Source organism: Cheilinus undulatus, linkage group 9 (genome assembly GCF_018320785.1).
Source record: "Cheilinus undulatus linkage group 9, ASM1832078v1, whole genome shotgun sequence".
Taxonomy (NCBI): domain Eukaryota; kingdom Metazoa; phylum Chordata; class Actinopteri; order Labriformes; family Labridae; genus Cheilinus; species Cheilinus undulatus.
This window is the reverse complement of record NC_054873.1, coordinates 51,663,021-51,681,563: the sequence shown is the minus strand read 5'-3', so window position 1 is coordinate 51,681,563 and position 18,543 is coordinate 51,663,021. Positions and strand designations below refer to the sequence as shown.

The 18,543-nt window shown below is 38.3% G+C and overlaps 1 protein-coding gene across 1 annotated transcript in view; it reads right to left on the bottom strand.

The window, feature by feature from the left end:
* The window catches only part of LOC121514841 (NACHT, LRR and PYD domains-containing protein 12-like), a 131,263-nt gene that overhangs the window by 4,611 nt on the left and 108,109 nt on the right, over positions 1–18,543 (bottom strand). Inside the window, exons 19-20 of the mRNA XM_041795213.1 lie at positions 9,870–10,040; positions 9,133–9,306 (exon numbers count right to left, since the gene is read on the bottom strand). Coding sequence (XP_041651147.1) covers positions 9,133–9,306; positions 9,870–10,040 — 345 coding nt within the window. The remainder of the gene's footprint in view (positions 1–9,132; positions 9,307–9,869; positions 10,041–18,543) is intronic.

The window sequence follows — 18,543 nt, the reverse complement described above, 5'->3', positions numbered from 1 at the left end:
TGAGGAACCTCCACGCCAATCAACGCAGGTGGGAGGGAGGGAAAATACTCAAGGTACAGCATCGGCCGTAACAAAACGTTAGTACATTTTTGTTATCAGATAATCACCACTTAAAACACTGTGCTGTATCACTACTGGAGTAACTGTCTTGTGTCATTATTCCATGTTTTATTACTCTTGTAAATATTACTGCTCAGCTGTAATGTTGTTAACTGTGCTGCTGACAGTCTTGGCCAAAAACTCTAAAAAAGGAGATTTTCAATCTCAAAATTATTTTCCTGGATAAATAAAGGCTAAATAAAACAAAACAAAACAAAATACTTATTATTAATATGATGTTATTGGTATTTATGCATTTTAGACCCGCAATGTAAAAGCAAACTTCTCAGAGAATTTAAAATAAAGGCCTGACTCCTGTCATGTAGTCTCACAAATAAAATCTAACAAATAAGGAGTTTAGAAATCAGAGAGTTGAATTTACAAACATTTGACTGTTCCACAAATGTAGTTAACATATTTCATCACTGCAGACCAAATTAAATGAGGAATATGAAAACAGGGAACTAGAGTGTGTTATAACCTCAGACATGACTGATAAAATTAACATGAAAAAGGTTCAGTTTTAATCACACATTAGATTGGGGGTTGGAACCCGCAGCTCCATGCTACATGCTGCTCTTTTGCCCCTCCTAAGTGGCTCTCTGCAGCTGTGCCAAATTTGAAATAAAGGAAATTTGTTTTTACATCAGATGAATGTTTTTTGTAATGCTATATACACCGCTTTCAACATTAGTCAGCAAATGACATTTTTCTCTTATTTTCCTAAATATTAATCCAAATGACAGAGTATTTTTCAAGTCATCAGCCGTTAGAGCATTATTCAAATGTTTCTGAACAAACTTCATAATGATAACCATTATTTTTATAAAAATAAAAACCTCAAAATGCACTTTTCCACATGTTCCACATTATTAAGCAGACCACAGGTTTCAGCAATCTGGGAAAGAAAAAGGATCTCTGCTGCTGAAAAGTGTCAAATAGTGTAATTCCTTGGACAATGCATGACAACATGAGATATTTCATGAAAACTTAATCGTGATCATCATACTGTGAAGACATTAGTGTCTGATTCAGAGCACAGACGGGTTCCTGCAGATAAAGACATAATGAGGAAGGTTTCTGACAGATAAATTCATCAGATTAAGAGAGCAGATGCTAAAATACCATTACAAAGCAGTAAACAGGTATTTGAAGATGCTGGTGCCTCTGGAGTCCCACCAACCTCAAGGTGTAGGATCCTCCAGAGGCTTGCAGTCGTGTATAAACCTACTATTCAGCCCCCCCTAACCAATGCTCACAAGCAGAAACGGTTGCAGTGGGCCCAGAAATACATGAAGACTCATTTCTTTTTTTGTTTTGAACTTATTTTTTATTTCAAAGAAAACAACTGTACATTTATATATACAGTTTTCTAACATTTTCTATTTTCTAAAATTTTTACAGCTGTATCCATATGGCTTGTAATTAGCCAAAGTATCAGTCAGATTTTACCAATAGCAAATCTGAGCATATTTCAACTGCAAATACACTGCTTAGACAAGGCGATGTTATTCATAAAGACACCTAGGTGAACATAAATCAAGAAAATAAATAAATAAATAAAATAGAAATCATTAGGCAAAATTAATTAGAAAATAAATAAATAAAAATACATGAATAAAAAAAGATAAATAGGATAAAACACAAATAGGTGGGAAAACTCAAGAGGGGCATGCCAATACATGGTCAGGAGTCAGTGGAATAGGAATGAGAGTAATTAGTTAAGAATATGTGGTAGGTTCAAGTAATTTCATTACGTGAGTATGACCTCTGCAGGTTTCCATCTAGCAAAAAATATTTCTCTGGAGTCTTAAAGCATATGTGATTTTCTCCATGTGGTATATTTCTCTTAGCTTCTCAATCCATATACTGGATGTTGGAGGGTTTGGTTTTAGCCAATTAATTGTAATACATTTGATAGCTGCTGTTGTCATTATTTGTAAGAGATATTTTCTAGCTTTTCCCTCAGGGCCCACTGGCACTAGGCCCAGAATTGTCACTCTAGGATCTTTAGCTAGATTTTGATGGAATACATTTTCAAGAGCCTCAAAAACCTCTTCCCAAAATGGTTTTAGTTTTGCACATTTCCAGAAAATGTGAGTATGGCTGCCTATTTGTGCGCCACAGTTTCTCCAACATTTATTTGAGTATGTTGACCCCATTTTAGCAACAATTTCTGGTGTTCGAAAGAATCTCATTATAACCTTCCATTTAAACTTTCTCCACGTATTTGAGTTGGTTACTAAATGCGCCATAGTGCAGATTTCCTCCCACTTCTCTTCAGGTATATCTACATTCATTTCAGATTCCCACTTCTCCTTTGTATGTAATGTGTTTTTTGAAGTCATGCTTGTACGTGCGAGATAAAATTGACAGATGATTCTCTTACCCATATTACCTGTTTGTATTTTTATCAGAAGGTGCTCTATCGTAGTGGGCTCTAGGACTGCACTCCATTCTTTGTGTTTAGTTAAAAAGGTCCTCAATTGTAGAAATCTAAAGAAATCTGTCCTATGAAGCTGAAATTCTTCTTTAATTTGTTCAAATGATTTAAGACTTCCATCTTTATGGAGCTGATGTAGTTTAGACAGTCCATGTTCTGACCATTTTCTGAATGTTATATCCATACAAGAGGGTGTGAAATCCTTCAGTAAGCCTATATCAGCTAATGCTGAGATTGTTTTAGGTAATCCGAACGACACTTTTATCATCCTCCATATTTTTAATGTAACTTCGATCCACTTACCCATAGAGGTTTCCCTCAATGTAGTATCAATAAACAGTAGGGTCTGTAGGGGTCTGCTACATAAACTTTTTTCTATATTGAGCCAATGTGTATCCAAGAAGGCTTGTATCCATATTGTTAAGGGTCTTAGCTGTGTAGCCCAGAAGTAGTATCTTAAGTTTGGGAGTTTAAGGCCACCTTTAGACTTTAACAACTGCAGTATTTTTTAGTCTAACTCTTGGTCGCCTCTTTTGCCAAATAAATGTTTAAATTAGTCTATCTAATTTATCAAATATTGGTTTAGTAATATCAATGGGTAACACCTGAAATGGGTAGAGAAGCTTAGGAAGTATGTTCATCCGCACACTCTCTATAGGGCCTAACAGAGACAGTGGGATGGTTGACCATCGCTCCAAGTCTTTGCTAATATTTTGTATTATAGTTTTGTTATTTTTATCAAAGAGGTTTTCTAATGATATGGGAATTTGAATACCGAGACATTTAATACCATCTTTTGGCAATTTGAATCCGCTCTGGATTTTAACCGCTTCTGGAATTTTATCACTAATATCCGTAGCCATGGTTTTGAAACTCTTAAAAGTGCTTGAAGAAGCGTAGGATTGTGTTTTTCGTTAGTTTGGGACTTTTAGTTTATTTAGAAATCATAAAGACTGTGATTTAATCATTATTTTGGTTGTGACCCAGTTTTGATTTAACTTTACGCGCGGTGTGCGCACTGTTTTGGTTGTGATTTATTAAATGTGAAATCTTTTGAATTTATGACGCTGGCTTGAGAGCTTTATTGGTTATTTTGGTTCAGAGCTGTCGTTTATTTAATTGTGAAATATTCTTTACCTAAAAAGGTTTTCTATTTTCCTTAAAAGTTCCCCCTTGTGTGTGATTAACGCTGACTTATGAAAAGTGAAGTGTTACAGGATGACTGTTGTTTTTTAAGTCTTAATGCTAAAAGTCTACTGGCCCTGTTGCCATTTTTATAATATTTTTGATTAGTGAACCTTAAATTACCCTAAATTTTCTCTGTAATTAAATTATATAGATCCCTACATGTTTTTTTGAGGGCCTCAAGTAACCTGGAAGTTGGTGTTCTCTTATGTTGTTGTTCTAGTTGTCAAATCTTGTTCTCTAAAATATTTTGCTGTGCTTCCCTACTTTTCTTTTTCGCACTTGCAAATGAAATTATATGACCTCTAAGATAAGCCTTGGCACAGTCCCACAAAGTGAGAGGTGATATCTCAGGTGATGTGTTTGTATCTAGATAGGTTTTGAATTCAATTGTTACAAACTCAGTAAAGTCCTTATCGTTTAGGAAGGATGCATTCAATCTCCATTGCTTAGTTGGAGGTCTATGACCTATATCCCACATTATAGCAAGAGGCGCATGATCAGACAGGGTGATTGGCAAAATTTGTATCTCTTCTATCCTGTATAGTTCTGCTTTGGGGGTAAAAAGAAGATCTATTCTAGAATAAGATGAATGTCTATGAGAATAGAATGTAAAGTCTCGACTTTTGGGGAATTTACTCCTCCAAATGTCTGTCAAACCAGATTCTGTGGATAGGTACTTTAGCCTTTTACTCATACTAGAAATTGGGATTTTAGAAGGTGGATAGATGTTCGTAAGAGAAACCATCAATACAGCTGTTTATTAAAACAAATCTCCCCTCAGTCTTTGTGAATTTTGGTACTTGTAAAATTGACATGTCGATGAATTAGTATAGATACTCCCCTCTTTCTTCTTGACTGATGTGATGATTAAAACACTTTATCTGCCCAAGACTTTTTCAATTTTTCATGTTCTGTTTCTGAGAGTTGAGGCTCTTGTAAAAATGCTACCTGGCAATTCAATTTTCGCAGTTGACTGAGGATTTTCTTTCTCTTTATGGGGCTATGGAGGCCCCTGACATTGTAACTTATAACCTTACGCGATCCCATGGCTCATTTTTTGGACCAAAAAGTATACAAATAACAAAGACATGGCATCTGATATGAGACCATGTACAAGTGTAAGCTTGAGTGTGTAAAGGTAAGCTTTTGAATATCAGAAGTGGGTACATGTTGGTGCAATGGTAAAAGAATATGTCTGAAGGAAACACAAGTAGAGAGAAAAATGGTGAAAAAACAGAGGAACAAAACTAAAACAGAAGTTAAAAAAAAAAAAGGAAAAGGGGTAGAAAATAATTTAGAAAAGGTAAATATGTACCTATGGTGCCTTGTATATACACAATTTGCATTTATAAATACAGCCATACTGTTATCATTTCTTGCAATAGGATCCCAGTGGAACAATGGGATCTGAACAGACAGAACAGAACCTAACAATAGATAAACAAAAAAATTAGCCAGCAGTAGATTCTGGTCAGTTCGTTGGGACATGGTCCCGGGCTGCAAGTCAGAGTGGCAGCTATACAAGCAGTCTTAAAGGGTGCTTGCCTTTACTTGGGTAAATAGACCAAACAGAAAAAATAGGTTACAAAAAACACCTCCGGCTCCAGCAGAACCTCAAAATAAAGTAAAAGAAAGGATGGCAATGTGCTAATTGTATGCCTTAATATCGTACATAAATAATGGATCTTGGTTATTACCATACTGAAGTATATATGTCATAAGAAGGCAATTATGGTCCATTTATGTATGATCCCTATCAGCCAGACTATTTAGGTCAGCATAAACATCTTAATCATTTATGTGAAAAGCTCTGAGCACTTAACTTCAGGATCTCTCTCCCCCTATACCCATGCATGTATAAACATATACAGGGTGGGTGGAGTCTGTTTTCTTTTCACCTGTTTTCAGATATTATGTGAACCACTGTATTAAAAGAAAAAAGGAGAAGACTGAAAAGATATCTGTATTGTGTCTTGGATAAAGTAGTATATTTTTCACTTTAGGGTAAATAATACCTTCAATTTGCTCAAGTCTCCATCTGTGCTTCTGGAATGACGTTTTTCTTCACATGGTCCGTAGCTTTGGCAGCATTGACAAACTCCTTCTCCTCGTTGTTGTGGGAGATACGAAACTTGGCCGGGAAGAAAATCCCATAGCGGATCCCCTGTCTCCCGCGGAGCATCTTACTTACCTCTGTGAAGGCTGCTCTAGCTTTTGCTAGGCTAGTGGTATTATCCGGGAATATGGTGATTGGGCTCTCCTTGTAACGGAGCTGTCCTGCATGGTCACGAGCCTTCCTCAGGACGGCCATCATTCAGCGCTCTGGACTCAAAGCTTGAGAAATTCGGCTCACAGTCGAGGATTACAGCCAATGTGTCTCCTCCCTAGAACTCACCTCAGAGGACTTCAGCCAGCGTGTCAAGGACCGCGAGGGCCTTTGCTCCACTTTACGTGACGATAATGCTAAGCTAAAGGCTAAGATGACTGACCTGGAGAGCCGAAGCAGGTGGAAGAACATACGCATTCTTGGTCTTCCTGAAGCCAGTGAAAGCAGGCGTCCCACGGAGTTTTTCTCAAAACTGCTGCATGAGATATTTGGAAACGAAACACTGCCATCTCCACCAGAAATCGATAGGGCCCATCGCCCTTTAACCTCCAAGCCCGCCCCTGGACAGCGGCCAAGGCCAGTGACCCTGTGCCTGCACCGGTTCCAGACCAAGGACCTTCTCATCAGAGAGGCACGGTGTAGAGGGAAACTCAAATATCACGGCCATTCGATCTGGGTTGTAGAGGACTACAGCCTCGAAGTCCTAAGTCAGCGAACGGAATATAAGGATGTGACGGCAGAACTGTATAAACTGACGCGGTTTAAGTACATGGAGTAACATGTTTAGCTCTCTGTTAGGTGTGAGTATGTTCGTTTTGCTTCCTCTCAGACTTTGAATGGTATTCCCAATCAAGTATACTTTAATTTACACTCTCTGAATAAATAACTTGCCAAAATTGCTAGTTTGGTCCTGCTTCTATGCATGATTTGCCCTATTTGAGTCTAAAGTTCTTGATTCAATTTTTTTTTAAATTATTCTTATTTATCTGTAATTTTTGTTTCCTTATAATTTAATAATGCCAGCGTAATAACTGTTTTACTGCTATGCAAATTATAGATGGGAAGCTATTTTTAGGTTTGTCTGCTGACCAAATGACCGTTTGTCATGCTTTTCATGGCTGTCTAAATCTGTACAACTTTAAAGGACTGAAAATGCCCTTTGTGCTATATAGTCCTGGTTTAGAGGGTTTCCCTGGTTTATAGGTGGTTTCCTAAGTATTTCCCCTTGTTTGAAGGGCTTTATGTTTGGGCCTGAATGTTGTGCTGAATTCATTTATGTTCAAGTTTGTGCTACTGGAGTAATGTTTAGTTTAGCATAAGACAGGAAGAGGTATTACTGCAAAATGTTTGAGCTTGCTACTTTTTTTCTAGCAGCTTTCTTGGTTGGGGTGGGCAGGGTGGGGGTTTACGCCACTACCAGTAATTTTGTTGCGACTGCTTTGAACCTAATACAGCACACGAGTCACTCCAAATCTCCTTTAAGTCTGTTGTTAAGGCCACTGCGTTCATATCCTAAACTCTCTTTTCAAACAGTATGGATAGACAGCTGAAATTGTTGAGCTGGAATGTTAAAGGTGTTAACCATCCAGTTAAAAGAAGAAAGTTTTTTTCATGTCTTAAACAACTAAAACCTGGAACAGCCTTCCTGCAAGAAACTCGTATTCGCAGTTCAGACAATAACCGGCTGATGTCAAGGTGGTTAGGACAAGTGTTTCACTCCTCTTTTCAAGCTAAAGCCCGAGGCGTTTCAATACTTATCAGTCAGGATATTTCCTTTGAGTTACATAATGTAATTTCAGACAAATACAGACGATATGTGATGGTCTCTGGTAAATTATATAACATGTTATTTGTCTTTGTAAATGTTTATGCCCCCAGTGTGGACGATGTAGTTTTTTTTGAACGATTGTTTACATTATTCCCAGATCTTAACACATACACTGTCATACTTGGGGGTGATTTCAACTGCTGGCTAGACCCAGTTCTAAGCCGTTCCTCTACCAACCACAGCACAGCAAACAGGTTAGCCAGTTTTATTCAAGCTTTTCTCTCCAACTACAGTGTTTGTGATGTTTGGTGCTCTCTGCATCCTACCGACAGAGAATATTCCTTTTTCTCACAAGTACAATTGTATGAAAAAGTTTGGGCACCCCTGACAATTTCCATTATTTTCATTTATAAATCATTGGGTGTTTGGATCAGCAATTTCATTTTGATCTAGCAAATAACTGATGGACACAGTAATATGTCAGTAGTGAAATGAGGTGTATTGGGTTTACAGAAAATGTGCAATATGCATCAGAACAAAATTAGACAGGTGCATAAATTTGGGCACCCCAACAGAAAAATCACATCAATATTTAGTAGAGCCTCCTTTAGCACAAAAAAAAAAACAGCCTCTAGGCGCTTCCTATAGCCTCTAATGAGTGTCTGGATTCTAGATGAAGCTGTGTAATCTTGCACATTGTTTACCATCCAATTGTTAATATCCTGTATGCGATGTAAAAGTTGATTTATTGAACTAAAATCACCAGAAGAAATAGAAATGTACAGTTGTGTGTCATCAGCATATGAATGGTATGATATGTTGTGTTTATTAATGACATCTTGGAGTGGAGGCGTAAATATACGTAAAGAGTAATGGCCCAAGGATTGAGCCCTGTGGAACACCAGAGAAGACCTGTGTTACAGCAGATTTAAAATTACCAATTGAGATGAAGAACTTTCTATTTTGTAGGTAGGATGAGAACCAGTTAAGGACAGGACCAGATAAACCAACAGAACTGTGGAGTCTGTGAATGAGAATTTGATGGTCTACAGTATCGAAGGCGGTGGTAAGATCAAGCAGGACAAGGACTGAATTTTTTTGAGTGTCACTGTTGATCCTGAGGTCATTGATGACTTTTACTTTTACTTTTTTTTTTTTTTTTTTAAATATGTAAATTTTCTCATTTTTCTTCTGATTTTTTTGTGTTGCTCCAATGAACATGAAGGAAATAAACACATGTATACCAAAAACATTTGTGATTGCAACAATTTCTGGGAGAAATGGTGTATTTTCTGGAACAATTCCAGGGGTGCAAATACTTTTGTCCATGACTGTATGTCGATAGACAAAGACTTAGGCTAACTGACTGTGTCCCCTTCATTGGAAGGTTCAAATGTGTTTTGCGGCTTTTCAAAGATTCAAAGATTTTCTCGAAGGGGGTTCCGGCAAAAATGGCTCCTTAACTAAAAAAGGTTCCTGACCCCCTGCATTACATTATCAACAGAAACAGAGAATAAGTGAACTGACCCCAGATAATCCAGTCTACAGTCTGGACTCTTCAGAAAACGACACAGCTGCTTCAGTCCTGAATCCTTCAGGTGGTTGTACCCCAGGTTCAGCTTCCTCAGATGTGAGGGGCTGACCTTCAGAGCTGAGATCAGAGAAGAACAGCTGATCTCTGACAAACTGCAGTCCCACAAACTAAATAAAAAAACACTTATCAGTATATCAAATATAAACACAACAGAATAACTGGGTCTAATAATACACTGTTCTCTACATAGACATATTATCGTGGTGTCAGTGAGGATTATTAAATGTCAGCTTTCTACAGACATCCTACAAACATTCATCCACCTGTACAGACATTAACTGTTACTGATCTCAACCAACTATGTGATTACAGAACACTTACTCAGCTTTGAAAATAGGAACTTTGAAAGATACTCTGATGCCCCCAGTTTATGTTGTTGTGACAAAATGATTTAGTTTAAAGCCGGCAAGTTATTTTGTAACAAATCTGAAATAGTACTTATCCAAAACAATTACTTATCAAAGAACTTTGACTATGTATGCTCAATTTCTCAGTTTTAGAAAAAACTGAATTTTTGTAACTGCAGAGTAGATCTAACTGAGAGATGTCAAAAAAATATTAGCAGGATTCCATAACCTCTTATATGTCTGACACATTAGAGTGTGAACTCAGTTCAGTTATAATCACACACATTAGATTAACAACAGGATCAAAGAATAAGAGAACTGACTATAGTGTCTCCAGTCGACAGTCTGGCCTCTTCAGAAAACTACACAGGTCCACTCCTAAATCCTGGAGGTTGTTTTCACCTAGGTCCAGATGTCTCAGATGTGAGGGGTTGGCCTTCAGCGCTGAGCCCAGAAACTGACAGCTGGTGTGTGACAAGTTGCACTCCCTTAAGCTGAAACAAAGAGATAAAAGAACAGGATTTTTTTCTGAATGGAATCGTCTAGTGTGGAATAATCTGTACAGCTACAATAGCTACAAATATGAGCTTGTTCCCAGTAAGAGAATGATTGGACCAATCAACATCATTAGAGGAGAGAGAGGCAGTATCTGTGGGTGTGGTTTATTAAAGGTAACCCCGATCCTGTAAACAATGGCCAGTTAATCGATTAATGTGGATGCAGCTATGGCAGCAGTTTGATTAGAACTGGACAATATTTCTTTATAATAAAAATATAAATAGAGGGCTGTACAGTGTGAAATACATGATGTAAAAAATGAGTCTGTGCAACGAGGTTTTCTCACCTCATCACACTGGTGTGACGACAGTGTAAGAGGTGTGCATGCCAGGCATGCAGATAAGACTTTAGGTTTAACTTGTCACCAAAAAAACTTCACTTCACTCTGATTTGATTTGAGATTTGAAATTCATGCTCAGTCTTTATTTTATAATATTACTAAAAGGCAAAGCTGAAAGTTATTTGTGTACTCCTCTGCTCCTGGAGTGTGAGCAGTGACGCTCTGCAGCTGATATGATGGTAAGCTCATACCTCAACCTGTCCAGTTATGTACGGATGTCACAGTGAGTGAACTGTAGGTGAGAGGACAGGAGTGTTCAGTCTGTGCTCTAACTTCTGAATAAAGGTTAGTCTATAAGATGAAACATCTTCCCTTTACTAATATTGTAGCTGCTGTCATTTGGTTAACACACCAATACACGTCTGAATACAGGCAGATATTTTGAATCTTCTTGGTCAGTGTGACAGAGTTCCAGTACAGTTAAAGATTTTATAGTTCACTGCTTACCTTTCTCTTGACACCTTGATCTACACAATACAATAACTTTACAATACAATACAATAACTTTAGGGTAAGTGTACCCATTAAGCCCACCAAAATCTAAATTCATGTATTTTTCATAGATACTAAGATGGTTTATAAACATGATCATTTGTTCAAATGAAGGATTAATCTCTCATTTGAAAATATTTTACTTATGCATATTTTAAAGAACAAATTAAAAAAATTTTATGAGTAAAGTCAAAAGTCTGGCATGGGCTTAATTGGTACCGAGGTACCATTTAAGCCCACGTGTGTTCCAAATAAGCCAACAACCACATTTATTGACATAAATATAATTATTCTAATATATTTTTCAGGTGGTAAACACATATTAATTCAGTAACATGTTATACATGTTAAACAACAATTGATTTTTTTGAACTTGGATTTAATGTTTGGCTTGTAAAAGTGGACCACCACAAACATGACTAAGTATGCCTAAAACTAATTTTCATTAGAAAAATCTAAATAGTAAGAAATGACAAAAAAACTACTTGTTTATACACAAAAAAACAAATCAATAATCTCTCAAATTACATAATATGAAAGTATTTACCAAGTCAGTGGCTGAAAATAGTTGAAAAGAGGTTCTTTCTGAGGGTCCCAAAACACGAATGTTTTGAGGCAACTTTATCTGAGCCTCCTTTGGACTGCACGAATGTAGGCGAGCCTTATTCGATATCCACAAATGTGATTGGTGAGAAACAAAATTGTGTGATTGGACAAATTAATGTTTAACATTAGACAGGCCCCTCTTTTTTTTTTTAAATTGACTTCAAAGTTGCAAGTGGACTTAAATGGTGCCTGGGCTTAATGGGTACGCTTACCCTATGTTTTTATACATACATAACGATTAATCAATTAATAGATCGTTAACATTATAGATGCACGAGTTGGCAGGTTTCTTCCAAACGCCCATCCCTAGTCTCCAAAACTTCATAAAAGGGTTAGAAAATCAGACAAGAATAAATGTGTTATTTTCTTATATTAAAACTGATCTGACCATTATTCTATTTGTACTGGATTATTTTTATCTGTTTATTATAGAATTCCTATTGAGAAAATACCCTCAGTTATGGATCAGGTTTATATCAGCCTTATGTCAACAGTTTAGTCTCACAACCTTCCCATCATTTGAACTGCAGAGTGGTTAGTAGCTGTGTCTTACCTAAGTACCATCAGTTCACAGTGTTGATTCTCTAGCATACAACACAGCAGCTCCACTCCTTCATCCTTGAGATTGTTGTTGCCCAGGTCCAGCACTCTCAGATAGATAAAGTTGTACTGCAGAGCTAAGATCAGAGATAAACAGCTTTTCTCTGACAAACTGCAGTCGTACAACCTGAAAGAAGATTAAAAGAGGTCCATAAAAAATAATGATTACACATTCTCTCTACCTGACACCTTTGGGTCAAATGTTGTGTTCTATTGAGATCTCTTTTCATAGATGATCTACAACTGTACATGCTTTTGTTCCTTCAAAGTGGATCTGACACTAATAAACGTCAGGCCTGTCTTCAGACCAGCTGTTAGGAACTGGTTATTAACAAATGTCCTGCTTCTGAACTCTGCTAAGACAGAAATGATGGTTACTGGACCAGTGAGACTCAATCATCTGTTTGATCATTTCACTCTGTCTTTGGGTTGCTGTGTTATTCATCACAGAGACAGAGCCACAAATCCTGGTGTGCTCTTTGATCAGACTCCTTCCTTTGATTTTCATTTAAAATAGATGACTAGAGGGGCGCTGTTGAGCAAGGCATAAGATGTGTTTTAGCAGAGCTCCCGCAAAGCCTGTGTTAAATTAATCCTACAACAGCAGCTAAGTTTCAATTTTTAGGATATTCAACATCCTGTTTGTATATAATAACCAGCAACAAACATCTGAATAAGTTACACAGTCGCTGATGGCAGCAAATCTTTGCAAGTATAAATACACTGGACCCCACAGAGCAAAGCCTGAAGCCTTGGGATGTGGTAATACAGATATTGCTAGCCGACCTGCTTCTCCAAGGGCACAATCCAAAGATAGCATGGATACTGAGGTGATGAAAATGGACACTATATCTACTCTGAGGGTGGACATATCACTTGTGATAAAAGAAGAGTTAAAAGGGGTGCTAGCGGAGACATTTGACACGATAAAGAGTGAGCTTCAGGCTGTGCGAGCCGAAATTGCAGCTAACGCATCTACTACCTGTGCTGAAATCGAGTCAATAAAACACAGCATGAAAGACGTGGTAGGTGGACTTTCAACATGGTCAGACGAACCAACGGCTCTGCAAACCACAGTGTCTATGTTTAGAAATCAAGTGGAACAGCTGAAAGAAAAATGCGAGGACTTGGAGGGACAGATGAGAAGAAGAAATATCTGGATAGTGGGGGTCCCTGAACAGCCTGGGTCGAGTTCACCGGCAGCAGTGTCCAAACTTCTGAAAGAATTGCTACAACTGGAAAAAGAGGTAAAAATAGATCACTCTCACCACAGCATTGCACCGAGAACACCTGGAGGAAAACCACGGGCTTTCATTGCAAAGCTGCACTATGACGGAGACTGTGTGGGCATTTTACAGAAGGCCAGAGACAGAGCCCCGCTTAGCCGCGACGGGAACCACATTGCTGTATTCCCCGACTATACCACCAGCATCGCCAGGGCTAGAACGGAGTTCCTGGCCACTTTGGAGGCAATGGACTTCGTTAAGAAGAAATTTCCCCCCGGACACGTAGATGGACAGTGGACTCACACCGCCTCACGTCTGAAAAAAGATATGCGGAGTGATAAGTACAACATAGTTACGTACAGTTCAAGCATGATGCTGTTGTAGGTAAGATCCTATGCTAAATGATGTTACAGCTTTGTAGGGAGCCTGTGGGAGGGCATATTTTTTGTTCTCTGCTCTTGCCTTGGTCTTCAGCACAGGTAATTATTGGCAGATGTTTAATAACAGCAGGTTCCTGTTAGACTATTGCTAGTCTTGCCAGACTTCTTGTGCATTTGGGGACTAGGTCCCAAGAGAAATGGACTCTATTATGTTATTAAGTTACATGAAAGGTCTTTCTCAGTTATTCTGTGTAGGTCTCATGTTCCCCTGGGACCTGTGTATCTGTTTAGCATATTACAACCAGCTGCCTTTCTATTTCTTGTTTCTTTTTGTTAACTGCACTAATCGGTTACATGCCCAACTTTTAATAAGCAGATGACATCTTTGCTCTTCTCCACCCCTCTTAGGGGGCTTGATATTCTCTATAGTGCACAGTTAGTAACAAACAATGGGGTTAATAAAAGTTGTGAGTTATAATGTGAAGGGGATCCACAATCCTATGAAGAGAAAAAAGATTTTTCTCCAGTTAAAACAGATTAAATGTGAAACAGCATTCCTGCAAGAAACCCACTTGAAAGACACAGAGCACAAAAAGTTGAGGAAATCATGGGCTGATAAAGTCTATTTTTCATCTCATCCCACTGGGAGGAAGAAGGGTGTAGCACAACACGTCACTAAAGACATGAGCCCAGTGTTGCTGAAAAGCCAGGATTTTAAAAATCTCATAAAGACGCTTAACCCAGAATACGAGGTTTGCCTGGGTGCGAACATTTTGCTGAAAAGTCCCTGCCAGAGTCGGACATGTCAGAGAGAAGACGGCCAGCAGTGGAAAAATGTGATCCACTTCTCCACAACAACGGAGACTTATCTCAGCCTAACAGTTCAAAACACCGACAACGAGAAGTTAAAATGTTCCTGCCTCCAGACGAGCTTTTCCCCCACGATCACACAGGAGAGCTTCATGAATGAGGCCTAAAGATGCTCTCAGCTCATGAACTCACCAGAAACTGCTCCAGCATTCATCAGCACAGATAGCACACTACTATAATCACAGCTGGGCCTGAATGGAGGACTAGACTGCAGGGTTTTGGTCTGAATAGAGGACTAGACTGCAGGGTTTAGGTCTGAATGGAGGACTAGACTGCAGGGTTTAGGTCTGAATGGAGGACTAGACTGCAGGGTTTTGGTCTGAATGGAGGACTAGACTGCAGGGTTTTGGTCTGAATGGAGGACTAGACTGCAGGGTTTTGGTCTGAATGGAGGACTAGACTGCAGGGTTTTGGTCTGAATGGAGGACTAGACTGCAGGGTTTAGGTCTTCATGCATAGTTGGTGAGTTTTGCTTCACCCTTAATGAGGAAAATAATCATTTTCTAATCATCAATAGTAAACAGAACACAGAAAACATTTCAGGACTTTCCATAGACTGTAAAAGACAGAGGATTTAATGATTGACGTATTTTTGATTTATTAGTGAAAGATTGAATGAAGTCCTTTTCAAAATAAAACAGCTAAATTTGACTTTATATTGATTTTTACTTTCTGCATATAATTTTATTAAAAATCCATTAGAACAGTCTATTTCTATCACCAAACTAGTGCCATTTGGGGCTGAATTTAATACAGCTGCTGAGAGGCCATTTCAAAATATCCCGATATATATTGTGTATCAGGATATGGGGTTGGAGGTGGGCCGCGAAAATTTTTGAAACTGAAAAGTGGGCCCTGAGTTGGAAATGGTTGGGAACCACTGTTGTATATTATTTCTGTTGGATGTGCGCTGGACAGAGGAACGTGTGTAAAAGAGCGCAGAGGAAGTCCACTGGTGGCGCGTCTCTTCAGTAAGTTCATTCATAGAGCTGTGCTGTCTTGTGTTCAAGCTGAAGCCTCTAATGCCTCGTTTTAACACATTTCTTCAGTCACTTCCTGCAGATGCACTCCCATACTTGTATTTGATGATTACTTTTACGATGCGCATCATCATCAACGAGTCAAACACACACAGATCACATTTTGAAATAATGTAAAATTGAGTAGAACTTGTCCAAACGCGGCTGTTTTATTTGATCTTAAACGTACTAATGATAAATACTGTCAAAAGTGCAGAAACAGAAAAATGAAAGCAACAAACTGGCAGGACAGAACAATCTGTGAGGGGGAGCTGCAGAGAGGCAGGGCTGGTTTTAGCCATTTGGAGGCCCAGGGCAAAGACCAATATGGGGACCCTCCCCCTTTAGCTAAAAGCGATAATAGTGAGAGGAGCAAAATAGAAAGCATAACTTTAAGTTAACAGAGTCACAGAACTACAGTAAATGTCCAAATATGAAATATAAATACCCAAACAGACACCCATGATTCATCAGCTCTGTTCTGTTTATTGACTAGGAGGCAGTCACTGTGTTCACAGAACCTGAGGTCTTATAACTGAACACATAGCATGAGGTTAAGAACTGGTTGTAACACCTTAAACCTAATGTTGACCTGTCAAACACACGCAAACCCTATATACCCACTCACACACCTATACATACACACACTCTCCACACACACACACACACACACACCCACCCCCCCATAAACGCACACACTCACATTAGATGAGCTAAAATGACTACAATGTCTTCAGAAGTTCATTTGTTGTTGCACCACTTAGCACTGATTCTATCCTGAATGCTGTGTCAGCACTCTTTTTCTGTGTGATCAATTTCTGTCACACTGGTCTGATTTTATTTAAAAAAAAATAAAACAATTCAAAATGCATTCATTGTATTTGTCGAATTTTGCCCAGAATTTTGCAAGATTGTTTCTTTGTTAAAATGGCATTTTATTTGGTAAACAGAGCTTATGACTTGTAAGGACTCGAAAATTTTAAGTCTATGACTTCGGATTTGACTCAACTTGTCTTTACTTGAGACTTGACTTGGACTTGCATGTCTTTACTTGAGACATGACTCGAGACTTGGGATTAAAGACTTGAGACTTACTTGAGACTTGCAAAACGATGACTTTCTCCCACCTCTGCTATCAGCAATTCATAAGAATATAGAAGGAAGATTTATTTTACTGAACGGCCATGTTGATGGTATGGAAGTTTCCCTTGTGAATGTGTACGCACCTAATGAGGATGAACCAGGGTTCAGTGTTCTTGTACAACAAAGAGTTGGAATAGTACTTATGGGAGGAGACTTTAATTGTATTATGTCACAACATGCAGATAGGCGACCAAACTCTAGCACTCCACTCTCCTGTAGGAGTAAAATGTTGAAGTATCAAACCTCTGAGATGGGCCTAGTGGCTGTGTGGAGGAACAAATATCCAAGTAGCAGAGATTTTAAGTTTTATTCACATGGACACGCTTCATACTCCAGAATAGATTATTTCTTTAATTCAAAGGATGAGTTTTACAGAATAGCTGACATGAAAATTTTGCCAATGACCTCATCAGATCACTCACCTATAGAAGTATTATGGGATGTAGTGGATAGACCAACCTCAAAGCAGTGGTGGTTGAATTCCATCCTCTTAATGACAAGATTTACCACCTTTATTACAAATGAGCTTAAATTTTGTTTGAATATAAATGATAGGGCAGAAACCTCACCCCTTATACTATGGGACTGTGCAAAAGCTTAACTCAGAGGCAGGATTATTTCATTTACAACTGACAGGAAGAAGAAAAGAGAAGTAAGAAGGCTAGAACTGGAACAAACAATTCATAATTTGGAACGACAGCATAAGGAAAACCATAACCCAGTGTTGTTAACGAAATTAAAAGAAGCCAGTAGAGAATATAAGAGTCTCACTGGCAAAAAGATTGAATGTAAGATTTCTTAGAAATACTATGAACACCGCGACAGGGCTAGTTGACTTTTGGCAATAAGGCTAAGAAAGCAATGATCCTCAAATACTGTACAGAAAATAAAACCTGATAACTCCTCAAAATTACTTACCAGGCCTGATGAAATGGCAGAATCATTAAAAGAATTTTACAAATCCCTTTACAAGAATTCAGACGTGCACAGATGATACTGCCTCGTCATAATTTTTGAGAGATATAAAATTGACTGAATTTACGGATACAGTGACAAAAGAATTGGACGAACCAGTTAAAGAGCATGAGATTATGGAAACCATCTCAATGCTGAAAAATAATAAAAGTCCTGGACCTGATGGTTATGCTAATGAGTTTTATAAAGTTCTGAAAGAAATGATATCACCACTCCTCGTAAAAGCATATCATTATTCATTAGAATCTGGTGTGATGGCTCCATCCTGGAGAGAAGCAGCCGTAGTGGTTTTGCATAAGGAAGGTAAAGACCTGACCAAATGCCAGTCCTATAGACCCATCTCATTGCTGCATAGTGATCTTTGTACATTAACTGCTATTTTGTCAAAAAGGGTAAACAGAATGATTAATCATATTATTCATCCAGATCAAATGGGGTTTATTACTGGGAGGTATTATGGGGACTACCTACGCAGAGCACTAAATATAATGAGCTAAAATCAAAGGGAGCAAAAGCTATGCTTTTGTCACTGGATGTATATAAAGTGTTTGATGGCGTTTCCTGGCAGAATCTGTTTCAGACTCTCAGACAGTTCAGTTTTGGTCCTTATTTCATAAAATGGTGCAAATGCTCTTCTCAAATCCCCTTGTCCCGATTAGAGTTAATGGATGTAGATCTTAAAACTTTGCTTTGGAACGGGGATGTAGACAAGGGTGCTCGCTATCGCCACTATTGTTTGCAATTAGTATCGAACCCCTAGCTCAGCTCATTAGAGATGACACATCAGT